Genomic DNA, 27248 nt, shown 5'->3' with positions numbered 1-27248 from the left:
TGCAGTGTTGCAGAGAGGAAATGGCGTGCTTCATGTTCATCCTCTGACAAACTGGCCTGCCGTCTGCTCCAAAGGCAGTATCGGCTCTCCGTTCTCACCAAGAAGAGAGCCCTTATCCAAGCCCGCATCTCTGCGGCATCTAACAACTCCGCCGAACTCTTTAAAATCTGCAAGGAGCTGGCCAACCCTGTTGCAGTCTCTACCTCTCCTGTCCCCTCCCAGGCCCTCTGCACTGCATTGGCCTCTCACTTCATCTTTAAAACTCAGGACATCCTGTCCTCGCTCTCCTCCTTTCACCTCCCTCCCTCCCTTCCCGGCTCTTCCTCTGGCCCTTCTGCAGTCACCCCTCCTCCCTCTTTCTATGCCTTTCCACTTTTCTCTGCTGACGAGGTTTCCAGACAAGTCTGATCTATGAAAGTCTCGTCTAAACAGGTTCACCACTGTTCCTCCAAAACTATCAAGGACCACATCAACTCCCTGGCTCCTGCCCTGGCTGACTTTTGCAACCACTCCTTCGCCTCTGGAGTCTTCCCTTCCCCCCTGAAGCACTCCCTTGTGCACCCTCTTCTCAAGAAACCCTCTTCCGACCCCTCCTGCCCGGCTAACTATCGCCCTATCTCCATCACTCCCTTCCTGGGCAAGCTCCTGGAGAAACTGGCCATCTCCCAGCTTAACCTCCATGCTGAATCTGTTGGTAGTCTTCATGACCATCAATCTGGTTTCAGACCTGCCAGAAGCACGGAAACTGCTCTCCTGAACATCCGTGAAGACCTGCTCTTGAACCTCGATTCCAACACTCCGTGTGTTCTCATTCTGCTCGATCTCTCCTCTGCCTTTGACACTGTCAACCATGCCATCCTGCTCAACCGTCTCCGTGAAAACCTGGGTATCACTGGTCAGGCTCTGGCGTGGCTGACCTCTTTCCTTTCAAATCGACCCTCCCAGGTCCAACTGGGGTCCTTCCTCTCCGACATCTTTTTCTCCACCTGTGGTGTCCCCCAGGGATCTAATCTCTCTCCCTGGCTGTTCAACCAGTATCTGGCACTCCTTGCCCACCGCATCGCCGCTCTCTGCCCTAATTTCCAGTGCTATGCGGACGATACCCAGCTCATTTTCAGGCTACCCTCAGCCTCCCCCTCTCCTTCCCTCATCTCTGACTGTCTGTCTGCTATCCAGGAATGGTGTGCCGCCAATGACCTCTGCCTTAATGCCAGTAAGACTGAGATTCTACTCATCGGTACACCCACTCCCTCCTTCCCTGCAGCTCTCTGGCCTGCCTCCCTTGGCCCCCCTCCCTGCTCCTACCTGCAATGCAAAAAACCTTGGGGTCATCTTCGACTCCACACTCTCCTTCTCTCCTCATATTTCTGACGTCGCTAAGAAGTCACACTACCAGCTGCACCTCCTCAGAGGTATTCTTCCCTTCCTCTCCTTCCCCCAGAAGCTCGCTGTCTCCCGAGCCCTGGTTCTCTCGAAGCTGGATTACTGTAACAGCCTCTATCTTAATCTGCCTGCCTCCACTCTCCGCCCTCTGCAACTCATCCAGAACAGAACTGCGAGACTTGTCCTTGGCCTCAAGCCCAGGGACGGTATCTCTCCAGGACTGAAATCTCTACACTGGCTCCCAGTGGCTGCGAGGATAAAGTTCAAAACCCTCTGCATTGTCCACAAGGCCTTCTGGGGCCTTGGTCCTAAATACCTTCAACTCTCTCTTCCCAAATATCTTCCTTCCCGTGCCCTTCGCTCATCCGCCTCCAACTCCCTCAGGGTCAGCCGCTTCTCGAAGCAACGAGCTGGGGGTAGATCTCTCTCCGCGGCAGGGGCCTCCCCCTGGAACAGCCTTCCTGCCTCCCTGAAACTTGAGGAGAACCATCTCCGGTTCCGGAAGCACCTCAAAACCTTCCTCTTTGCTTCTGCTTTCTCTCTCCCTCTCCCCTGCTGAACAGCTAATATTCTTCACTGAAACTGCACTGATTCTGCAACTGGACCACTCTTAACAGCCTCGGTCCTGGGCCCAGCCACTCTCCACTTGCACTGATGCCCTGGAACCCCTCTGCACTGCGGGACTGTCTCTGTATCCCTACAGCCCCCCCCCTTTTCCAGCACTTGTTCTGCACTTACCTTGCACTTGCCACCAGCTGGCCCTATTATTTATTACTTTACGCCACTTACCTTGTACTGCACTTCCCCCCCCCCCCCTCCCCCTTGCACTTTTCCCCCTCCCCCACCCCTGCACTTGCGCGATCTGAATGACACCTGGCCTAGTAGGATCGTTGTCTGTCTCCCCTTGTTCCTCCCCTCCCTGCCTCGTCGCGCCTTGAAACACCTGTGTATAGGCGCGTTACAAATGCCATATATCATATCATAGGATATCGGATATATCAAAGATGAGGAATATCCATCAGAAAGAACATTACCAGGGGTAAGCAATTTGTTATTCTCAGCCAGCGCCCTCACCGATCAGGGGGTTGCAACTTCACAAAGGAGGGCCTGGCATAAAGTTTAAAGATCACTACTTTATGCTATGCTTCTGGCCCACTACCACAAAGAAGACTATTTTGCAGCCTTTCTCATATAGGCACTGGAATTTGCCTTGTTTCATGTGGGTACCAAATGTTGGGCTATTTAGTTTTTTTTAAGGGGTGCAAGGCTTTCGCAAGATTCCAACGGTTAAGATCATAGTTTACCTTTTGTTGCCCTACATTGTTGTTGTTTTCTTTTTAAATAGTTAATGCAATGTTGAAAAACAAACTTATTAGGGCAAGATTATTTGAATTTCTTTTTTCCCCTTCAGGTCTGCCCATTTCAGCACACTGGCCATCAAACAGAACCCTTTGTTGGCAGAGGCTTATTCTAACTTGGGTAACGTCTACAAGGAGCGGGGACAGCTGCAAGAAGCCATAGAGCATTACCGGCATGCGCTCCGTCTGAAGCCAGACTTCATTGATGGATACATTAACCTGGCTGCTGCTCTGGTGGCAGCTGGTGATATGGAGGGGGCAGTGCAGGCCTATGTCTCTGCCCTCCAGTACAACCCTGTAAGTAAACTGCATGCACCTCCACATAAGTGTTCCCGATTTGTTTTCGTTGGTGGGATTATGGGTTTGTTTTGTCCTCTGGATTATATTGTTTGAATACTTAAGTGATCAAAAGTCTTCAGAGGCTGGTGATTGATGGAAGTCAAGCAAGTCCCTAATTCCAGCTGTGCCTTAATGCAGAGGCCCGTAGGCATGTTACCCCAAGATGGCTTTTTCCAGGTTTGTACTAGTATTTGGGATGGCATGATTCATGTGTTACATTCTGGCAGCGTAAATGTGTTAATGGTGGTTCTGCAATTGCACGCATATTCATGGATGTCGGGGATGATGTGTATGCACCAAGCACCATTTTTTTTTAATTGTACAGTGAAAATGGGGATGATAAAGTGGCTTAGTGCAAATGCTTGTCCATGGGCTCCTCCTGGAGATACTCTACAACTCTGTTATGCTGCTGTTGATTGCTAAATGCTGCTTGAATAATTTGCATTTATGGAAGTTTTCACAAGACCCTATATATGCTGTGTGAATTCCTGATGGGCTGAAAGTTGCAATCATTTCAGTAAGAGACCTTCAAACCCTTTTCTTTTTACAATCCAGAAAAGTAATTTTTATAGTACACGTCCTGTTTTCCCCCAAAATTGTCATCTGGTTTAGTCTATGTAATCTCATTTTCTTTGAAAACCCTAGAACACAGGGAGAAAAGGCACTTCACACACCTGTGTGTGCAGGGTAGTCCTATTCTATTTAAACTTTAAAAAAAAATCACTGTGCTGTGCTGGATGAACACCCTTTGGAAGACCATTGTCTGTGTTGAACTGTAATGAAATTAGTGATAGAAATGCGTGTGAGCATTTATAGCCAAATCGAAAGTAGGTAGAGAGTGGCTAGGTCTCTAACAGCAGCCCCTATTGCAAAGGTGAGAGAATGGGTGCTGTGAATCTTCTTTACCTTCCTTCCCTGGGACCGAGCTGTATTTTATGGGTCATAGTGCGCGTGGGACGAGGGTGGTATTGCTATATAGCAAGATATTAGTCAATGCAAATCTTAAACGCAAGGGCTGTGCGGTGATGTGACTATTAGGTGGAGTTGTCGTTGGACTCAGCTGTATTCTATGGGAGGCAGCGCACAAGGGTAGGTTGAAGTAGTTCTAAATCATATTCGTTTTAATAATCAAGCGCATATCCTAGAAGCATTGGTAAGAGCACTATGTTACACCTACTGACTCCCCTTGTATATCCAATTCTCCGCATGGGAGTATATCCAATTCTCCACATGGGAGGCTGAGCTGGGCATGAGATCTGGACAAAGTGTGCCATGGGGCAGACTTTAAGAGGTAGGTTTTGAGTGCATCCCTGGAGGCAAGGTGGTACGTTATGCAGGGGATGCTTAAAGGGAGGGAGATGAAGCTCTGGATGGTGCCTTTACTGAGAAGAACCCCCCCACCAAAATACAGGTTGTTTAGGTGCATGGAATGACTAAGTGCTAAGCCTTCTCTGTGGCAGGCACATTATGCTGCAGCTATCTAGTCTGTTGTGGTTAAAGGCTTGATGGGTGATGCACATCGCCTTGAAGGAAGGTTGCTGACCGATTGGAAGCCAGTTAAGGACCCTGAGAGCGGGGGAGATTTGTTCTTGGTTGCGGTTGCCTAAGGCCTTGCAGCAGTGTTTTATACTAGTTTTCTTGGCTCCAATGTGGGGGCTAGGTGTAGGGCATTGGCATATTCTAGACAGGAAAGGATGATGGCAACGATTGTGGCGACTCTGTACGGGAAGGTCCAGTAGTGGGTTTATAAATCCGTTAAGTCATTAACTTTCAGACTGCTTTGAAAAATCACCGGCAGGCATTTGGTGTGCAATGTTTGAGCTTGCTTTAATCAAACCTTAGCATCAAAGAGTTCCCATGAGGAGGTGTTTTGGGTGCAGAGTAGTAGGAACTGGGTGGGAATGGCCATGGGGGATTAGCTTGACCATGGTCAAATGGGTGGGCAAATAACCAAATTACAATTCATCCTTATCTAGCCCAAATTAAAGAGATTAAATCCTTCATTAGTAACACCAGTCACCACTGGGGTAGTGAACCCAAGAGTGGACAAAAAGTATAAATCTGCGTTCTCTGATCCAATGTACAACCGGGGACTCCCAATCCTGGACTTAAAAAATAAGTTTACCCTATGAGCTACGGAAACTGAGATACCACTATATTGAACTTACCCACGCACTACCTGCTCAGTTAAATGATATCCATGGCATCCCGCCCGTCTCCCTCTTGAAGCCAACATCCTATCAGAGCGATTTAAGCATGAAGGTCACTGTCAAAGCTGCAATGTCTTCTTGCAGGAGAGACGCAGGCCCACCAGACGATCTGCCCCCCACCCCACCTAGTACGCCTGCCCAACAATTCCTCTTCAAACAATTATCAAGCTGGCCAACCCAAGGGGAAAGGGAATGTTGATAAAATAACAAATGCAGAAATCTTCTACTGCTGGTCCCTCTTGATCTCTTAACCGACTGGAATCTTCAGTAGAAGACCTATAGAAAAAAGATAAGATTACTAACGGATTGTTACTATTTCCTATTGAATATATATCTTATAATCTGTACCCTCTCAGTACCTGCTGCCTAAGCTGATATAGCTGTTAGGCTTGTAAATATATCTTAAACTGCTACACCTCTGGAAAAGCGTTTGATGCTGTGGCTGCTCTGATATACTGCTTCTCCACTGCTTCTTGTGGTTGTATTTTACTGGAGTTTTTTCTTTTAAATAAACAACAAAGTTTTTATTAACTGATTACTGCTTCACTTCTTTAATTGATAAGATTCTTTTTCTCTGCTGATGACACATTGCTGTTGCTCAGCACATTTCAAATCTTTAAACTTACTTGAGTCATGAAAATATGCTGTAAATTAATCCGCGGCTGCCAGTTACAACGAACAACATCGTCTTTCATGCAAACGCGAATCGCCGGAGAAGAATGTCGCAAGGAATGCTACCGTTGACTACCGATACGAGCGTATGAGTGTTATGTATTCTGGAGACGTGCATGCAACGTCTGTGGGTGCTTTTCTCTAGTGTGCACAGAACGTTGCACCCTAACGTGTAGGAATGAAACTAACGAAAAATCCATCGGAGCCAAAAATAGCTAATATTAGTAACTGTTTCAACGCTACAGCTCGCACCCGCCCATAAATGTTAGTTAAAAGAAAAAAATACACTGGGAAAAATGGCGTCTTTAAAGTTACTTTAAATATCCGTATGCTTCAAAACTGGCACGTTGGTTCAGTAGAATTTAACCATTTACTCTTTAGGTTGTGTGAACATTAAAGCACTTGGCTCAGTCTTTTGTTCAGCTTCTCTTCTCTCAGTTGACTGGACTCTTCTCTAGTTTTCAGTTCACAGAAAATCTCTCCCTGAATTCACACAACTCTTCATGTAGAAATGGAATTTACACTTCCTCAATATTTCCTACAAATATGGGTTTTATAACTCTAAATTCACAGGAACTACAAAGACTATGACCTGCTTGGTAACTAAATTTAATGAAAGGCAGTTTAGAATTCTACTAAGAATTCCAAGCCGGTCAGATAGCGCGGCGAGTAGAGTGCTCGTTTTGACATCAGTGCAGAGCCTGCTGACGCAGGTCTGAATCCCGGCAGGGCCAAACTCAGCCTTTTCATCCTTCTGAGGTCGATAAATGAGCACCACACACCGTGGGAAATAAGCAGCGCTCAGATACATGAGGTTTTGTAGCGCTATATAAATGCCCAAACAAATATAAACAGTACTAACCAATCACTGCTGAACATTCGCCCAGCCATCTTGCCTTGGGACGGCAAAAGCTTCTTGAGAAGAAACATTAAGGAAACCCTTTTCCAAACCAACTCACTCAGTTTCTACCTAAATCATTCTACCATTCTTCCTTCCTACACTTCCAGAGCGAATCATGGACCCTTGAAAGTCCTGAAAGTATGGGAAAGGAACTGACAAACCCGGACAGTCACTTCCACAATGTGTCAGTGTTTCTGATGCTTGTGAATCTGCTTAGAATCGCATGCTGTGCATATAGTCTGACATCTAGTGATAATCGTAAAGCATTGCATCTTTTTTTCGAACATCAAAAAGTAATGTCGACATGGCTTGACTGTAACACTATCCCCAAGGTGACATGTAGTGTACCCAAAACCCTTAATGCGTGTAGGTCCCTCCAGATTCTTTATTTTTTTTTTTGCGTTTATGATCGATCGCTTAATGCAGAGCTAGTCTACTGATTTTATATTGCTACTTGTTTGTTAAGTGATCCATATCCCAATCTTCGTTTTATAGGTGCCTTACAAATGTCCAATAAAACAAACCATCTTGACGGCTGATCCTGTTTTGTCCATTGTACACCTCTGGCGACTCAATGACGACTCAATGGCTGTTTCGTCTCAGCCCTGGCCATCAGGCCCAACTTTACAGTAGGCGGAGTGGGGACACGTTCTGACTATTTGCTTGAGAATGACCCCCCCCCCCCCTTTCCTCCTTCCGTCAGGTTGCTTTTTCCTTCCTTTATGGACAAGTTTGCCTGTCGTGTAATGACAAATTCCCTTGGAAGGATATTTCTCTAGTGTGCCATCGATATGCCTGCAAGCTTTCGGCCCAAGACCCTTAGGGACAAGCGCATGAAGGGTTGGGCGGCCTCTGGTTTATTTGACGGATCCGCCGAAGAAGCTTAACTCTCGTAGGCCCGTCAAAGTTAGCCAGGGCCTACTGAACATTGTGGTTCAGGGCCCACTGCTGTGCCCCTGCCATTTCGGCTGGCGCAAGACCCTAAGACTTCAACCTTACTGGGTGCCTCCCATAAAACTTCCACGCATGATGCGGGCATGTTGAAAGACGCACCGAAGCATGCATCTCTCGAAAATGCACTTCCGAAGCTTTGGGCAAAGCTTTCCAAGGCCCGTTCTCATGACTCTGGCCTTAAAGACCCCCCACCCCCTTACCCGAGGGATTTCGCACGCTTCTACCACTTTTTCTGGCCCTACAGCAGGATGATACTTGGCCCAGTGCCACCACCCGCAAACCAGACCCGGATAATATCTTCCTGAATGCTCCTCCCATCTCTCAACCACAGGAGGCTCTGCCTATGGACGATCAGATGTTATTCAACTCCCTCCTCGAGGAGGCTGTGGACCACTTCAAAATCGTCACATAGAAAACTGCACCAGATTTGTATATTGTTGAGGACATCCTCAAAGGGATAGTCCCAGTCAGCCAGGCCATTCTTCTTCTGAACTCAGTTAAGAAGCACCAGGAAGAGACCACTAGGGGGCACAGAGCAACATGGCCACGTGAGACCTGAGCTCTGCACCCAGTCGGCAAAATCAAAAGCGCTGCCATCCCTGGGTGCCCAGTCGCTCTCATTGATGTGGCGCCGGTGTGGGGAACGCCTAGGGGAGCACCCCAGCGACTAAGAACGGGGGAGCTGTGAGCGCGCATTGCTGAGCTCTGAAATGCCGTCTCCCCTTCAGTGAGGAAAGGCAGGCTGCAGATGAGGGCTGCTGAAGCGGGCCGGTCAGAGAGGCACAGTTGAGACCCAGATCCGCCAGCAGTGAGGCGAGGCCAGACTCTCAGGTGAGGGGCAGTGGTTAATGCAACAACTCCCTGGTGCGCTGAGGAGAGTGCCGGAAGCGGCCACCAAGAGGCCCGGATCGGCAAGGTTGAAAGTACACAGTGGCTTATTGCAGGCTAAAGGGGAGCCTGCACTTGGAAGTCTCCCCCTACCCCACAGAGAAAAGGAGCCATGTGCAGTGTAGGAGGCCCAGAACCCCTGGCAAACAATAGGAGGACATCCGTTTGGGGATTTAGTACACGCAACTCCCCCGGCACAGTGATGGGCATGAAGCAGAGGGCTTCAACAAATGCCTCCTTCACCAAGAACACACAGAAGGATGTTGGCAATCTATGCAAAGGTTGGACCCCTCAGGACTGTTGTTTTGATATTGTGACAAAGCAGCCAACTGCAGGAGGGACAGCCAAAGTGAACCGTTGAGCAATAAAGGAACTGGGAGTGGTGGTAGGATGTTGGGGCCACAGTGAGATCAGACAAGGAGCAGCTGGACGACACTGATCACGGGAATCCTGACCATTCAGCCTTACATGGCACCGGAGGACCTGGTGGTGAATGCAGGGCCTGACTGAGGGGCTCCGGAAGTGCGAAGTAGGTGCCAGCTGGTGACTGGGCCTTTTCCTCTGAGAAGCGGACCTGAAGCGATGTTGCCAGAGTGTGGGGAATGGAGAGGATTGGTGGTTGTGCCCGCCAGTGTGTCCCAGAGAGCCGGCCAAGGGGTGGACGGCATACCCCACATGACACTGAAGACCACGTGGGGATACACTTCAGGCAGTGGTGAAGATGTGGTGGTAGCTGGAACCCTCTTGAGTGGCCACGTGGGAAGGAGGGATGCCTTGGCACCTACTTGGCATGCAGCAAGGAAAGGACACAGGCGGCATTAGCTTTTTTGTCACCCAGTGGGCCGGCAAGCCAAAAGTCTTCAATCTCACCCAAAGCAGTATATTAAGCGATATTGTGTGACCTTTGACACAATAGCATCACAGGCAATGATGCGCCATGCAGTCCCAAAGATGGCTTTTGGTGTTGGGGGCAGTGAGTATCTAAGGTAGCCCCTCCATCAAATGATCCGAGGTCAGTTGCTTGTGATTTATATCACTGTATGTGTTCATATTTTCCTGAAATAGTGGGGGCGACCGAGCATAGCGAGGGAGCTATGAGGATCTATGGTGGGTTTGGGTAAGGGGGGGGTGGGTGGTTCCCCCTCCAAGAATATTTTTTCAAAAAAGGGGTTGAAATGTTGCATTTTACAGCAGAAAAGGTGACCAAAAAGCCATAAGTTTATAATCCGTTCTAAAGGGGAACATGAAAATTCCATGTCACCAACAGCAGACAAGAACATTTTACAACACAACACATTTTAATGATCTGTATCCACAGTGTAAGACAGCGCTGTCACTGATGTAACACATTGTCATGCTGGTTGTGCTCAAAATATGCCTCTGTAGCAACATGTCTATCCTGGCTGTTCCCAATTTAGGCCAGCATTGTCCTGTACAAAGCATGATCGATGCTGCCTGAGCATGTGCAGTGTGTCTAGAGCATAACCAGAGGACGGCGGACATAGCTGGCGTGGGCTTGGAGGTGCGTCTCAAGGAACTGGAAAGCAGGGGGAGATAGGTGTGCTGAAAATTGGACAAGGAGGTGAATCCCCCACAGAGTTGGAGCTTCTCCTGGCCCTAGTGGTCGTGAAGCTCATGGGGAGTCTTCTGACTGATGTACGTTTCGATGGGGTCCATGGAGGTGCAGGAGCATCAACAGGGCCTCACTCAGTGGTGACCGCCGGGAGCTTCTTTGACTCCCTAGAGGCCAATTCCTTCCGGTGCCCCTTCGGCTAAGCACTATTGAAGCACTCCCATAGCTTACATGGGATCCCATTCCTGGATTGCTCCTTCCTTGAACAGTTTTGCCAGCAGCTGAGCCGCCTCATCTCCCTGTCTAAGTTAATAATTTTCCCCAGTGTACTCGAATGAAAGGGCAAAGGGGAATCACAGTTACATTATCCCCTCCTCTTGCAACCATTTCATCAGGGGCCTACATTTCCTCCTCTGCTCGAGAGTATACGTCAACAGGTCTTGAAAAAAGTGCAGAGGCTCCTTCCCAGTCCAGCTCTCCCCCCTCACGGGCCTTGTGCAGAATGTCCCCCTAGGCCCTATAGTAGTGGCACTTCATTGCGGAATACTATGAAAACCTGTACGCCCAGCCCTGGTGCCTGACCGTGAGGTGAAAGGATGTCTGGGGAGGCTTCCTATCTCGCGGCTCACCACGGGGGAGAGGTCTATGTTGGAGTCTGATAATGGGGGAGACTAGGTCCTGTTGGCTGTAAGCCACCTCAAGCCGGGAAAGGCGCTGTGAGGGTGTTGGGGAATGGCTACACAACTGACTTTTATAAGCAGTTTTATGAGATCCTGACGGGGCCCTTGGCTAAGGTTTTTCATTCCATCCAGAGTGCGGCGGACATGCCCCCACACCCTTCTTGAAGCGGTTGTAGCAGTTACCCTCAAACAGGGTAAGGACCGGACGAGTTGCGCCTCATATAGGCATATATCTTTATTAAACGTGGACGCAGAGATATTTACAATACTAGCATCATGGCTGGATGTAAATCTGGCCAGATAAAACTGGGTTTGTCCAAAATACGCAAGGCAATTTCAGAAAGACCCTACACATTGACTGCCCCGTAGGTGCAGAGGGTTGGGGTCCTGGTCTTCTCCCTTGATTCTGAAAAGTAATTTGACGGGGTCAACTGGTCCTGTATGAAGAGGGGGAGATTGGTATGGGGGAAAGATGGATGGGGTGGATCTCGGCATTGTATTCTTCTCCAAAGGCAAGAGTGGTGGTGAATTTTGGGGGAAGGGGCGTGAGGTTGTCCAAGTCCATTACACTGAGCAGAGGTACCCAGCAGGGATGTTCCATATCACCCCTGTTGTATGCACTAGTGATGGAGCCTTGGGTGATTGGCCTGCGGGGTAGTACGGTCATAACATGAGTGACGATGGGGGCAGGGGTGAGGGCTGGGTGGGATTGTAAGATGAGTGTTTGCGGATGTTTCCCTGCTCTACCTCACAAATCCTGGGGCCTCTGTGCCCGCCATGCTAAGGGGAGCGAAGGAGTATGGGGGAATGGTTGGGGTTCAAGGTTAACCTTGACAAGTCTGTGGCATTCCTAGCTGGGAAGTGGAGTGATGAGGATAGGAACTTTGTGAGGGACGGGATATTCACAACGCAGCAGGAGGGGTGCCGCTACCTGGGGATTGAGATCACGAGAGATGCCAGTGATCTGTTTGAAAAGAACTATCTTCCGCTCTGTGGCAAGATGCATGCTAACTTGAAGCGCTGGGAAAGGCTAAGTCTTTGATGGATGTCACGTTTGGGGACGGTCCACCCAAAGCTGTCTTTATATTTTATTAATATTTTTGATTCAGATGCTTCCCACGGTGGTCCCGGTCCCTCTTTTACCAATGTCCGGAAAGCTCGTCTGCATTTCCTGTGGGCGGGAGCGAAGCCCTGGGTGGTCTATAGAACGCTGGTGTTGCTGAGGGATGTGGGAGTTGGGTGGGTAGATATCCCGACCTTATGACTTACTACAGGGCAGCTCGACTGAGAATCATGGTGGACCACTTAGACCCTAGCTCAAAGAAACAATTGGTGCATATGGATAATACTGTCCTGGAACAGATTACATTGGGCGAGTGGATACCGCAGAAGGAGGTACCCCGAAGAGTCCGGATGCACCATGTTTTGGCAGTATTTCTATTGCTTTGGTACCAAGTGGCACGGCCAGTTTGCTTTTCGACATAGCCCTCGCCCCTCAGCTGTATCTGGGCACCTCCCTTGTGAAATTTCATTGTGGACGAACGGCAGTTCCAATCTTGGTTTGAGGCAGGCTTTTTGAGGGCAGGGTAGTTGTAGGAGCAAGTCAAGTTAATCTCTCTAGCACGGTTGGTGGAAGGCTTGTGTATATGGGGGGGATTTTCACTTTCAAATACTTGAAATTGAAAGGAGTTTTGATCATGCCTGGCTGGGGGGGAAACACTACTGCTGCAAGGTACTTGCACAAAAGGTTGGATATCATGACTCTGGGGAACGAAGGCAGAGCAACCCCATTGTTCTACTTCCGGCAAGGGTGAAATGGGTCAAGGACTTGGGGATAGACATAACTGACCAGCTGTGTGGCAAGATTTCTACAATGTCTCTGCAATACCGAATGCACAGGTGGCACTAAACACCAACAGCCCTGGCGAGGAGGTACCCGGGGGTGGATTTACGCTGTAAATGTGGAAATAGTGACCATCATATGTGGTGGGGCTGTTCCCTCATACAGAGATCCTGGATAGAGGTCTTGGACTGGAAGGACAAGCATAGACTGTGTAATCGTTGCTTGCCACTCGATCACAAAGAGGACGGCTGTGCGGCATGTAAGTTACTTAAACCCAAAACTTTAAAGGACCGCAGGGTCAAAAGGTGGGCAGCCTATGCGATGTCTAGGTCTGACTCCTTGCCAGCTGCCGCCGCCGAATGTGATGAGGACAGTGATTACACGGCCTCCGCAACGGAGGTTGTAGACCTCTCGGAGCGTTCCTGGTCCTCCGTCCCCGGCCCCGACAAGCCCGGCTCACGCCCCGCTTATGGGGATGAACACCCCGGCGACAAGGACGAACACAGAAAAACACACAAGCACATACCCCACGGCACGCATTCGTCGAAGACGAAAGCAGCCATAGCGTCAACGGAGGCGTCGGGTCCACTGGCTTCTTCCGACAGTAAGGGTCGCAAGCCATCCCCGCCACCGCTTCCGCGACTAGGCTTTCTGTAAATAAGGGCGCTAACCCCAAATCCTCAGGCGGCGCGCCTCGCAAGAGTGCGTGCATTGCCAGTAAAGACTCGGCACTGTCTAGCGCGACGGCGAGCGATCCCTCGACAGAGAAGCTGATCGCCGAAAGCCTCGCACGTATAGCTTCTAAAGACGGCCAGAGACGGACGGCGGGTGACGCGTTGAAAACCGCTCACAAGGCCAAAGAAACGCCGAGGACGCCGGAGGGTAGGCTGGGACAGCTCCCACCGTCGACAGAAGACCCTAGCCAGCGAGAAGGTTTCTTAGAAGGCGAAGGGACTCTATCTTTGACACTATGGGACAGAACTAAGCAACTACAGGGAGAGGAAACTCCCTTTTCACTCCCAGACCGCTTTGGCCTACCTTACTGGACTGTGCAGAGGTTCCAGTCGTGTATGGACAAGCTAGACAGGTTCATGGCCATCCCAGAAAATAGGACACCGAAGAGGCCAAGGGAGGTACTCCAGGAGGGGCCAAGGGCTAAATACCCGAAGCTCTTTAACCCCCTACAGGAAGACATGAACTCTTAGGACCTCACTGAAGAGGACTCTCACTTCCAGGAAGAGGATGAGTTTGTGAATAATGAAGACCAACAAGAGGAAGGTTTTCATGATGACACTAACATAGGTGAGGAGGGCTACGACGAGGACCCAGGTGAAGGTGGCTCACAGCCCTGGCAGTCTCCATCAGGGTCTACAGATCCCGACATTATAGACATTTCTTCTCCTCAGACCACACCGGTCAGGAACCCATCTCCGATCAGCCCACCTTCAATGCGCTACTGAGGAAGGCAGCAGCGCATTTTGAAATTGGGGAGGTCACCCCAGATACTGATTTCGTCGAAAGGATTATTAAAGAAAAACCTCCCACTAGTCAAACTATTCCTATCCTCGCCTCCGTTAAGAGACGACTCACCCCATCGCTGTCCACCCCCGCGCTGGTAAGAGGGGTCAATCCAGGAATCGAGAAATTGTTCTCACCCTCTGTCAGACCCATTATATATCAGGGGTCACTCAGTCCCGAACTCCTAAGTGGTGACTAACACAAGGAAGAGGGCTGGAGTTCCACTGTCAACCAGCGAGGCACCCCCAGATAAAGAAGGGAAAAAGCTTTATGCCTTGGGCAAAAGAATTTCCGCCTCGGCAGCGTTTTCAATTAGGATTGCCAATAATAATACATTGTTGGCAAGCTATGCTGATGCTCAATGGGGAAAGCTTAAGCAGGACATTGAAGAATCCCCTGAAGCTCTAAGAACTCGCTTATTGGCTACAGTTACAGAAGGAGCTCTGGTCAACCAGAGCATCATTAAGAACACTCTTGATGCAGCAGAAACTGCTGGCCGTTCTTTGGTGCAGGGAATTCTGCTGAAGCGTCACGTCTGGCTTCGCAATTCCGGTTTCAAGGCAGAAACGCAGGCGTCACTCAATAATAAGCCAATAGAAGAGTCAAATCTCTTTGGAAGGGCAGTGGACGACGCACTGGGAAATGCGAAGAAAGAATTCGACACCATAAAGACAGAACAAGTGCTTTTTTCGTGGCCAACGCCAACAGCAGCAGCAGCAACAGCTTTACACTGCGGGCAACTGGCCCTCTAATCAGGGTACCAGTAACCAGTATAATGAAAGAGGACAACGCCGTGGCAAGGGCAGAGGCCGCGGCTCCAGCCCCAGAGGCACCCCGGCAAATAACACCAAATGACCCGAATCGTTCCTATCAGCATGGGAGGTAAACATCAGACCGGTGGGTATTGTCAACCGTAGCCCACGGGTACTGTATAGAGTTCAATCGGTCCCCCACCTACAGACCTCCAAGGGGATGACGCCTGTCACCAGAACACCTCGTCATCCTCCTGCAAGAAGTAGAACAGCAGCTACAGAAAGGAGCAATAGAGGTCGTGCCCCTATGTCGGGTAATGGAAGGTATTTATTCAGTGTACTTCCTTGTACCCAAAAAGGACCTAACCATGCGCCCTGTACTAGATCTGCGCCTAGCTAACAAATTTGTAAAACCACAAAAATTTCGTATTGTAACATTACAGGAGGTAATTCCCCTGCTATCTCAGGGGGACTACATGACCACACTAGACATGAAAGATGCATACTTTCATATTTTGATGTTGCCAGCACACAGAAAATACCTCAGGTTCATGATAGAGGGCAAACACTACCAGTTCAGAGTGCTACCCTTCGGCATAGTGTCTGCACCTAGGGTATTCACGAAGGTACTGGCAGTGGCCCACCTGCGCAGGTTGTCCATACCGGTATACCCTTACCTCGACGATTGGCTCACAACAGGGGAGTCCTACGAGACATGCTTCTCAAACACCCAGAAGACAGTAGACCTTTTGTTCCAGCTGGGCTTCTCCATCAACGAGAAGAAGTCCAGCTTAGACCCCAGCCAAATCAAACAATTCCTAGGGGCTCTAATTTGAACAAAGGACGGCCTCGTCTTCCCCTCCAACGAGAGGGTCCAAAATATGCTGTTTCAGATCCCTCAATATGTGGCCGGTCGAGAGGTGACGGTACGCAAAGCAATGTGCTTGCTAGGAATGATGGCGTCATGTATTTATTTGCTACCTCACGCGCGGCTGCTCCCAATGCAAGAGTGGCTCAACAGCCAGTGGTGTCAAGCCAGCGGACAATGGGTGGTCTCGCAGGCCTTGGTTCTCTCGCTATGGTGGTGGTCGAAGGAAAACCTGATGATGGGGAAACCATTCGCCACCCCCGCAGTGGAAGCCACTCTAACCACAGACGCATCCCTCCGAGCGTAGCTTCCAAGCACATAAACTTATTAGAGCTACTTGCGGTGTTCAAGGCACTAAAAGCCTTCCAGACACACCTACAAGGGAAAACGGGGATGGTCCTCACGGACAACACCACAGCCATGTACTACCTCAACAAGCAAGGGGGCACTCACTCTCCAGGACTGTCCAAGCTGTCCCAGAACATCTGGAAGTGGGCTCTCAGACACATGTTCCTATTGTCACAACATGTACCAGGGGAACGCAATCTGCTAGCAGACGAACTCAGCACAGACTTCCCTCTGCCCTCAGAGTACGAATGGCGGTTACTCGAAGACATCGTCTTCGACGTCTTCACACAATGGGGCTTCCCAGAAATAGACCTGTTCGCAACTCTGGAGAACTCGCAATGCCTAGATTACGCCTCCAGATACCCACAGAACCGCTCCAAGGGGAACGGTGTCTGGATACCATGGTGAGGGAAATTTGTTTACGCCCCCCCCCCCCCCCCCCCCCCCCCCGACTCCTCTGCTGAACAAGATAGTGCACAAGATGCACCAGGAACCAGTCACCATGATACGGATAGCCCCGATGTGGGCCAGCCAACTATGGTTTGTGCACCTGATGGAGATGTCCCTGTTCCCACCGGTGAAACTGCCCTACCCGTACAACATGCTGTCACAGGACAAGGGCAAGACACTACACCCATGCCACAGAACATGAACTTAGCAACCTGGCTCCTGAGGTCCTAGAATTTGGCCATTTACAATTCCCACAGAGATGCATGGACATTCTCAGAGAAGCAAGAAAACCCAACACTCGCCACTGCTATTCTAGCAAGTGGAAGAGATTTGTCATCTGGTGTAGAGGTAAGCGCATCAACCCAGTCCACTGCTCTCCCACACAAATTGCCCTTTACCTGACCCATTTACTGGACTCAGGTCTAGTGTTCAATTCTATTAAAGTCCATCTAGCGGCACTTTCTGCATACACCACCTCTCAACTTAAGGTGTTATGGTGGAAAGTCCCAGTTATCAAAGCCTTCATGGAGGGGGTAAAGAGAATACACCCTCCGATAGCAAACCCAGCTCCCGGCTGGGACCTTAATGTGGTACTTACCAGGCTCATGGGCTCACCCTTTGAACCCATGCACATGGCAACTCTTAAGGAACTCACTCTTAAGACTGCTTTCCTAATAGCTATCACCTCCATTAGGAGAGTAAGTGAACTACAGGCTCTTTCTATTCTAGACCCCTTCGTAACAGTTTACAAAGATAAGGTGGTTCTACGCACACACCCAAGGTTTGCACCGAAATTCATATCGAAATTCCATGTCAACCAGTCAATAGAACTACCAACGTTCTGTCAAAACCCTTCCAATTTGGGAGAAAAGAGCGCAGAGCTGTCATGTTTTATATGGAAAGGACCAGGCCACTGAGGAAGATTAATCAGTTCTTTGTCTCAGTGGCAGCAGGAAGAGAAGGAGATGGAGTCTCAAAGTCCACTATATCTAGATGGATTGTTCAATGCATCACTCTGTTATACTCTTGCTAAGAGAGAACTACCCTTCAAGCCAAGAGCACATTCTACTCGAGGCACGGGGGCATCCATAGCATTCATTGCAAACGTTCCCCTGGAGTCCATTTGCAAAGCGGCAACCTGGAGTTCTGTGCACACCTTTACAAAACACTACTGTCTAGATGCTCACTCTAGATCTGATTCCCAGGTGGGACAAGCAGTATTGAGACATCTTTTCTCTACTGTTCCTTCTCATAACCCACCGCCAACTCCGGGTACTGCTCGCTAGTCTATGCACAGCATGTGATTCTAAGCAGATTAACAAACATCAGAAGACAATGCATTACTTTCCGTAAAAGCATTTCTGATGGTTGTATCTGCTTAGATTCACATGCGCCCACCCCTCCTCCCCGCTCAGATGGAAGGAACATAGACATCTTTCTACATCTCTCTCTTTTCTGTACTCACTCACGTATAGAAGGCTCCCTCAGGGCAGAAACAATACAGAGGGACCTCGATGCGTGAGGGGTTGTGGTTACACTGCAATAGGTTTATTAGCATAGGCCATTTTATTTTGACAGACGGTCATAGCTTGCTCCCATCCTTCAATTTAGATAGGCTTTCATGTCTGAGCCAGAACGTGGCACAGGGCCTTCACCCCCATCCTCCCAGGGTGTTGCGCAAGGCCCCAAGATGGCAGACAAGCACATGGCGTATCCTGCTAGACCGGCGGCCATCTGGCATTTGCATCAGGGCCTACCTGGTTCCGCAGCCATTGAGTGGGTCTTGCAAGAAGGTTTTAGTCCCCTTCTCTCAGGAAGCAGCGGTGGACCTTACGGTACACGCGGTTGACCTCCACAGGGATGCATGTACCTATTGAAGCCTTATGGCTACGCTCCACAGGCGCCTCAGCGCTTCGATCAGGAACGGAGACCCAGCGCTGCTGAGGCCTGGATCGCTTCTTGGGGTGCTTCCTCCCCATGCTCTCCCCGCAGATGACAGGACGCCTTCAAGGGTATAGTCAAGGAAGTCCATTCCACCAGTACAATGGTACTGGTCTTTGCTAAGCAAGAGCTAGCCAGGTCCAGCAGATGAGCCCAGGGCCCTAGCGCGTGCCACTGGAGCGCTTACAAAATGCGCTGCTCCTCGGTGGCATGTGCTGGAGCTGGTCACAAGTTACATTTACCTTTTCAGGTGAGGGAATTGCTGAGCTAGGAGCCTGGGTGCTCTGCACCTTGCTGAATGCTGCCTGACGCGAATGTGGATCGACGCGTAGAGCGGTCCTCTGCAGCTCCCGTTACCTCTTGCTGAGGCAAGCAAGTGCACATTGGAAATATCGGCTCGTTTTCCAAGGTAGTCTTTGTTGTCCAGGATTCTGCATGCAGAGCGTTGTTAGGAGACAACCCACGTGAAGCTCGGCTTAAAGTGTGCTGCATGCATCTGCATTTATTAAGCTTTCAAGAATAAAGGAAAGCAAAAATAATGTGCTGTTTTGCGCGCAGGCACGCCACTGTATCAGATCTTCAGCTACCAGTATATGCTCTCTTCTCAGTTGGCCACACAGGTAGTAATTTGTGGAGCTCTACGTGGATCGCTGCTTGCCACCACCGCCATCAAGCCGCCTGGGCAGCCTCTACCTTCTAGCTTCGGTGGCAAAACAGCAGGCTGAGGCTGCGCTGATGACCCTGTGCAAATCCCTTGTGCCCCAGCAACTGTTATTTCTAAACTAAATTGTTTACGGTAGTTACACTAGTGTACCGTTACACCCCTAATCTCGTCACTAGTATTTAAACAGAAAATACCTCTGCCAAGATGTGGAAATTGGGGTTTAAGAGAGCACCCTTAATTCTGCCCCACCCCACAACCACCCTTGCACCCTTACATGAACCTTAAATACTAACAGTTAGCATTACTCTTATTGTGATGATCATTTAAGGGTGTCAGACACCTGTGGCCACACCTGTGAAAGCCCTGAATTAAAGAGGTTTTCTTTGTAAGCCTCTACCTACAATTGCACCTAAAACAGTAACGGATGACCAGATTGCAGTTATTAATAAATGGCAAGGACACAGCTAGAGCTATTCCTTCTAATTGCTTACAGCCATGGCCTTTTCCAGTGGGCACATGAAGCTTTGTACTGTGAGCTTCAGGTGGCTTCTTGGATGTGGAGGCTGAATTGCCATGTTCTGGCTCAAGCTGGCAACAGATAACGTTCAAAGGCATGCTTGCTTGTATTGCCCACGCTGAAAATGCCTATGCGATTCTGGATTTTAGTTCCACCATTAGAAATGGTATAATGTATGTATTCCCAGGCCTAAATGTCGATTTTATACGGCTCATTTTAGCCTCTACACTGTCGTATTAACATGTGCCAATGTCGAAAGGTTCGCTGGCTTGTTGGTCTAATCCCTGAGGAACCTGTCTGCCGCTTTTGTAATCATTTTGGGAAGAAATCTACCTCTCAACTTGCCGTGGTTCTGCCGTGGCACAAGTACAGGAGGACACCAGCGGGTATGTGTTCTACAACACTTTAAATGTGTTCCGCAATACTTTAAATACTAGATTTCTCTAAAGATGTCACTAGTGGAACAAATGTACACCAATACAAACCTGTTTTTATAAAAACTTAAAATCTAGAGGTCTTCCGAAATTATACTTTTCTAGAGGTGTTTTCAATCCCTGGTCCACGAGGGTGATGCTGGTTCACCAGTAGAGGCGGGATTGTTGATAAGGAAAGGCCACTACCTTCAGGCGCATGGCGGCTCAAGAGGGGGCGAACAGACTGGCGGCAGTGCATAAGAATCCACGCTCAATAATACTCAGACGAACTTTCTAATTTTATCCACAGAATACCATTTTAATATTTGATTTTCTGTCCCTGGAAGAAGCACAATGTCCTGCTTTTAATTATATGTGCAGTTTATCTGCCCCATCTGTAATTTGTCGGCTCTACTTAACCTCCTTTAACCTATTTAAACGCAACACACCAAACGTTGGCTTCGTGACTTGGACACATTGACAGCTTAACATCCTAGAGCTTAGATTTACTGCCTACCCACTGTACATATTGTAAATAATATTACTATCTGTTGCACCTTCGGCCCACCGCCTTAAATTGCAACATGTATGCTTGTACCTGTAATACCAATGTATGCATTTATTTGTAACCGCAACTGTTGCCTACTGCTTGCTAATGTAACTGTACTCTTATGTAACATGATCAAAAACTGGCGCGCCCGTATGCCCCTGGGCCTGGTTGCGCTTTATAAATAAACCAAACACAAATATAAATACTTTGCTTTGTCTACCTAAACGCATGCCTTTGCTTTCTTATGTAAGTGAGTTAACAGTGCAAGTTTGTTTCGCCAGAATTTGTCCACATCCTGGTCCTCTTACTTATATTTAGAAACAAGGTGTGGGGGGGGCCCATTTAATGATTAGCTGGGCACAGGATGGATCCACTTTCTAAACGAACGTAACCTCTGATCTACAGGACCAGAGGAGGATAGTGCATGGCTCTTGGCTAATATTCCCTTGTCAGACTTTAGACTTGCCCTTAGTGGAGGCGCACATTTATGGACACTTAAAATGCTGCAAACACTTCCATATCCGACTACTAACGCCACTGCCTGATGGTGCACAGCGTGCGGCTCATATCAAGGCAAATCCTGTACTGGACAATATGTGCTCTACAGGATACAGGCTGACTCTTCCTGGCTACAGCTCTTCCGATTGCTGACGTGTGCATGACTTGATCCCACAAGCAAGGTCTAGGATGGAATGTTGCTCTGTGGGGTTTATATTGATTGCTTGTGCGCTTGCGTTTTTCGCATAGTTAGCTTGCAGGCTAATGTAGAAAGTAGGCTCTTCAGTTTTTACTGGTGAAAATATTGTTGTATACTTTGAAAGAGGTCCCCAGTGTTTTAAACTGGTGCTCACTATTTGTTGGTCTTGGATAAGATATTTCCTGCTCTGGGTGTGTCTGCTAGTGTTCATTTAAGGATGTTTAATGGGACGTCCCACCTGTTGGAGGGCAGGAGGTTTCCTCTCTGCAGCGTAATGGTTGGGTCAGAACCTATTTCATGGGGTCCCACTGTTGACTCCCCTCTTTTTATTGCAGGATTTGTACTGTGTTCGCAGTGACCTGGGAAACCTGCTGAAAGCCCTTGGTCGATTGGAAGAAGCCAAGGTAGGTGTTCGTGTGAACTGGTTGCGCAGAGCGTTTAAAGTGTTGTTGGCAATCCTTTCATGTTATCACTCCATCCCTGGACACTGAGGAGCAGGAGTGACGGATCCACCTTGAACACAGAACACATCTGCGTGTTGGACTCAACAGTAAGGATCAGACTGGCACACTCCGTTCTTTCATACATTTTGGGAGAGCCTTCATGTCCACTCCTGGCTTCCATTTGCCAGTAAATGAACCCCACTGTACCCATGGAGCTTCTCGCCCTGGTGCAGAAGAGACTCTAGGATTTGTCTCCAGTCTCCCACAGGTTGCAGATGTCTAGTCTTTTGTGTCTTCATTTGAAAACTGGACAGCCCCACCCACCCCGGTCAGATTGACATTTCACGCTCATCCCCTGACGCTGCTGTTTTTTTAGAAGAAAGGCTAGTATGATCATCACAGCAGAATCCGATCCCGACTCCCGCCCTTTTCCCTTCACTCCTATCCTGCCCCGCCCCAAAAGTTACTGGACAAGGATGAGGCTGGCTTGATTGAGGAAATGGATTGATGAAAATCGTGCTGAGATAAGAAGGTGGCTTCTAGCAGTTCACCTTTTCCAAATCTTGCGAATTTGACCTATGTGTTGAAAGTGCAACAGCTTTGCACTAGTCTCTAAATCATGATTGAGATATTAGATTGTCTTGTTACAAGCCACCTTGCGCGTCTGCGCTGACCGGGGTGCGGAGTACGGACATGCCAAAAGATGCCGCTGCTGCTATGGCTCTTCGTGACTCCTTGCCCCACGCGCATGCTACTACGTGGAGTGTACGCGCCGCGTAGCTGTCCGTTTTGCCGCTGCAGCCACTGGGAAGGCGATAATTTCTAGATCCAGATTTGTTGGTTGGAGGGAAGGACAACCTTTTGTATAGTTGGGCAAATGATTAAGGCAGGAGTGTTGAGATGAGACTTGGTAATATGATTTGGGTAGCGTGCAAGACTGGGAAGTAATCGCCCATGGGAGGGGACTGGGAATGCATGTTAGAACTGCACGGCTGAGCCTGACTAGATTGTAATATTAAGACCATTTTGCTGCATGTGCAAGGCTGAGTCTGGCCTGGCTAGAATGGCACAGACCTGTGGCTGGGAGCACTTGTGTGTACTGGGTGTCGCCGTGGGCAGCCAGCTCTCGGAGCGGACAGCTAGCACTAATCTACACTCCACTGCAGCTTCAGTGTGACTGGCTCAGGATGCGACACTGCGCTGCGTAGGATGCCGCTCACCTCTTTATTTCAGAACTGGAGCCGCTCAGTTGGGAAGCGTTTTTCTGTGCGGACTTTAATCAACCAGTTTGTGTTTTAAACATTACTCTTTTGTAATCAGTGCATTTGTTACATTAAGCCAGCCAATTCCTTCCAGCCTGACCACCTGTCCCTTTCAAATTTGAGAGCCTTTCTTCTGGCCCTTTGTATCCAATCGCCCCCAGACGTGTCATCCTTCTGCATGAAGTTCATGTTACCAGACCTCAAGATGCCCTCATTCCAATGTTTGTTGTAGAGCCAAAGAATACATGTGCTATGTTGAGATTGTACTAATCTTGTATTTTCTCTCTTGTTTTTGGTTTTTCACCATTGACATTGTATTTAGAAGGTTTCAGGTGGGTGAAACCTGCTATTCCATGCGTAAAGGTGCCTCGCTGAAGGGAGCTCGAGGCCTGGATCTAGGGCAGACATGCACCTCGTCCTCTTCCAGCAAGGAACGCACCGTACAGGCAGATGATGAGAGATGGTAACGGGTTTGTAACTGCCACAGCAAAACCATTGCTCCATGCCTGACTCTTCTGTCTTGTGGCTTCAGGAAAGCTTAAATTATTGTAATGACAAGCAAGTAATGTAAGAATGATTCCTACTATTTGCCACAATTCTTTCCAAGCAATATAGTAAAAGTAAGAGAATAAACCCTTAGATACATCAGTTTATGGAGCCAGTTTAACTAGTAAAAAGCTTCTAACTCTCCTGGTTGGTCATTTTATTTCCTTTTTTCTTCTTTGTTTGGACTGCTGCTTTCTAGTTTCCTTATGATGTGCTGTGGACCTGCAGTAGCGCAGAGGCCGCGCCGCAGGGGTTGCGATGCGTGCTGGGGGGAGGGCAGCAGCGAAGCGCGTGAGCGGTCAACTTGATGAATATGCTGTGGTGGGCTGGCAGTTTTGGGATTTCGGCAGTTTGACGGGCCAAACTTCTCAAGTTTAGAAGAACAAATTCCAGTCACACTTTGTGAATTGCTCAGGTTGGCCATTCGTCTGAAGCGGCTGCGCGGCGCGGCGATTGCATTGCGCGTTGGTGAGCGGCTGGCGACTTGCGCTTGCGTTACAGGGACCTCAACCAACGTGCAGAGGTGCTATTCAAGGTTTAGATGCTGTAGGGGAACTTATTGAAAATCCGTATTTCAGGGCGACGGTCTGTTTAGTTTCTTCAGCTGTCCATTAAAGTTGTCAACAAATTCGATTCTCTCTCCAATGCACTTATACATGTATGCATCTTCACGGTATGTGGTTCAAATGTCCACTGTTCAAAATTACTGACTGCAAAAGGTTGACTTTCTTAATATTGGAGTGTGCCAATGTGTTTGCATTTTAAATGTTGATTTGCAGTCCAGATGCATACATAGAATCTTGCCTAGGACTACGTTTATGTGGCTCACTTTCTTAAATGTTTTCAACATCAGACTAAATTGTCTTTTAGTCAGTTACAAGTTGAGACACATCATTATTAGGTGTTTAAATAGATATGAGGCCATTTTGAAAGGTGGCATTACATTTGGCCGCTCTAGTAATGACTTGCATGTGAGCTGAGGAGTTTTATAAGTGAGCAGCAGGATGGGAATGCACTTGTTCAGCAGGATGGGAATGCACTTGTTCAGCAGGATGGGAATGCACTTGTTCAGCAGGATGGGAGCTGAACGAAGCCGGAATGGCTATGTGAGGTGTCAGGTGCTTTCTTTCAAGGCCTGCCTATTTGTTGATGTGAAACACTCTCCCTGGTTTGCACAGGACTCAGAAGTGATGGGAGCGAGTTGACTAGAAAATGGGCAAGGTGGGGGGGGGGGTGCGCGCATCCTGGCGTAAAGCCATGCCTTAACATCCGAAGCTATAGCGTTGGTTGTTCAAGCCAAGTGACTGCCATGGATGTTAGTAAAGTCAGGTTCAAAAGTATTAGAAGAGGGATTATCAAAACTGGGTTAGCCTATCGCTGCAAATGGTTAGTAAGACGAGGACGTTTCTGAAAATCTTTAGGGTGGCAATAACTCAGAATAAATATTGCAGTCGACCCTGATCCCGCGACTAGAACAGTGCCCAATTTAAAGCGAGTGAAATACTTTTCGATGAAGAAGAGATTGTGTGGTGGCGAGGAATATATGAACATTTCCTACAAGGCGGCAGTTGGCTGCATTGGAAAGCCTCTCGACTTCAGTAGAGTGAAAATCGGAAGCAGAGCTGATATTGTGGCCCATGTATGATTTTTCAGGATTAGCCAAGAAATGTACAGATTGGCTGTCCCCTGAGCGCTGGCCCTCCCTCATTCTTATATTTGTGCTTCCTCTTTTCACTTGTTTTATGTACTTATGATAGCCAGTCCTTTTAGGTTTGATCCGTGAGGAACATGTTTCTCTAGCACTGGGCTTTGTTAGTTCACAGGCTTATTGTACTATTCAGTCATTTCTGCAGGAAGGATCAGAGCCTTCATCCTACCCCACCACCCCTCAGTGTTTTCTTCTTTTCTGCCCTCTTATGTGCGGTCGGTAATTTAGCTGGGTCCATCAGCTTAATCTTTGGCAGGGAAGGTCATGTGGTATCGGACTATAAAGGGTTGCAATCCTTCTATTGATCCTTGCAGCATATCTAGTTTCTTCAAAACTCCTAAATTTGGATATTTACCACTTTTGGGTCCTGACAAATGAGATCAATTACATCCTCTTTGTCATCCTTTTGCTTATGGGAACTTGCATGTCTTTGAAACTGCCTTGTTACCACTTATGAAAAAAAGATATTAGAAGTGCCAAGACCCCATGACTGTGGCAGAAGTGCTTTTTCAAACTTAAAAAAACAGTATTGCAAATCACAACATCACGTCTAAAATATGGGGTAAAGGGTCGGTACAGGTTCTGGTAACCGCTTGCTGCATCATTTCCTCCAAAAAAGTTAGCAAATGGACAGATTGTTTAAGAAGAGCATCTTGATGCACAGGTTACCTATCAATAGGTGCTGTCTTTCACCATGCAAGTTACCATTTCATCCTTGGTCTTTTGACCAAATTGATCTAGCCATGTTTGCAACCAGATTGAAATGGTGGGCGTTCCAATGAACTCTGCATTGCACATTACAAAAACAGGTCAGTCGCAACTAAAGCCTTCAAGTCAATCCCAGTTGTTATTAAAGGCCTGCCAGGTGTTTCCAAACTGTCAAAAGCACCATTGTATCCGCCACACCTCAATAGCATTTAAGTGAGATGGAAGTTCTTACGTTTATAACAAATTGTTCTTGAGTTATGAACACTGAATATTATGACACGATCTCATATACAGCAAATTCCGATTTTTGTGAAGCATTTAGTGCAGTCTCTCAGTTAAATGTAAAGGCAACCGTTGCACTAGTGCAGGTTTTGAGCTTCAAGATTAATGTAAGTTCTATAAAACCTTGCAGTGCGCCTTTTAGACAGATTCTGGGCCTAATATACACAGACTCTTTGATTGGACTCTTCTGTTTACCGGTATCTTTACTTTTATATTGGCTTTTGACCAGAAAGAATCCTATACCTGTCGTGAATGGTAGGCGATCACAACCAATTCAACATCCTAACCCTGGTCCCAATCAAGCCTTCAGTTCACCGTGTTTTTAGTATTGAACTTTACCTGTAGCGAGCCTGTTCCTAATCTAGGATTGACCATTAAGCCATCGCCAGGCGTTTCATTATTTTGAGAGCAGCTTCCTTTTAAAATCCGACTTTGAGGAGCCAGGCGTTTTTTTGACCCCTTAGTGGAGCTGAGATGTGCCTCTACTCACAGGCAAAGGAAACCGCAGTTCACATTGGTCTCCTTGTGTGCGGAGGGACTTGTACTCTTACATAACTAGCAGATTACCCTAAGGGTACTATTTCACAATACAGCAACCCTTTCACCACTTAAACACCCATAGTTTTGTTGACCGTGTCTTGCGGCATTTACTTTTGAAGCGGCTGCAGCAGTCCGTAAAACTGCAGATGCTAAAGTGCTTGTGCAATTTGTAATCTGGTAGTGAGTTAATAGGTCTTCACAGTATAAAATATGGTAGCTATCAAGGTACTATAGAACTCA

General features: G+C 48.2%; 1 protein-coding gene across 3 annotated transcripts in view; it reads left to right on the top strand.

Moving 5' to 3' along the window:
• The window catches only part of OGT (O-linked N-acetylglucosamine (GlcNAc) transferase), an 810702-nt gene that overhangs the window by 104014 nt on the left and 679440 nt on the right, over positions 1-27248 (top strand). For all 3 annotated transcript variants that reach the window (XM_069612350.1, XM_069612349.1, XM_069612348.1), the window contains exons 3-4: positions 2795-3038; positions 21855-21923. In XM_069612350.1, the coding sequence (XP_069468451.1) occupies positions 2795-3038; positions 21855-21923 (313 nt within the window). The remainder of the gene's footprint in view (positions 1-2794; positions 3039-21854; positions 21924-27248) is intronic.

Source organism: Ambystoma mexicanum, chromosome 5p (genome assembly GCF_040938575.1).
Source record: "Ambystoma mexicanum isolate Mex_15411 chromosome 5p, UKY_AmexF1_1, whole genome shotgun sequence".
In the NCBI taxonomy this organism is placed as follows: domain Eukaryota; kingdom Metazoa; phylum Chordata; class Amphibia; order Caudata; family Ambystomatidae; genus Ambystoma; species Ambystoma mexicanum.
Note: the sequence above shows the minus strand (reverse complement) of the source record. Positions and strands in the feature narration are given on the sequence as shown.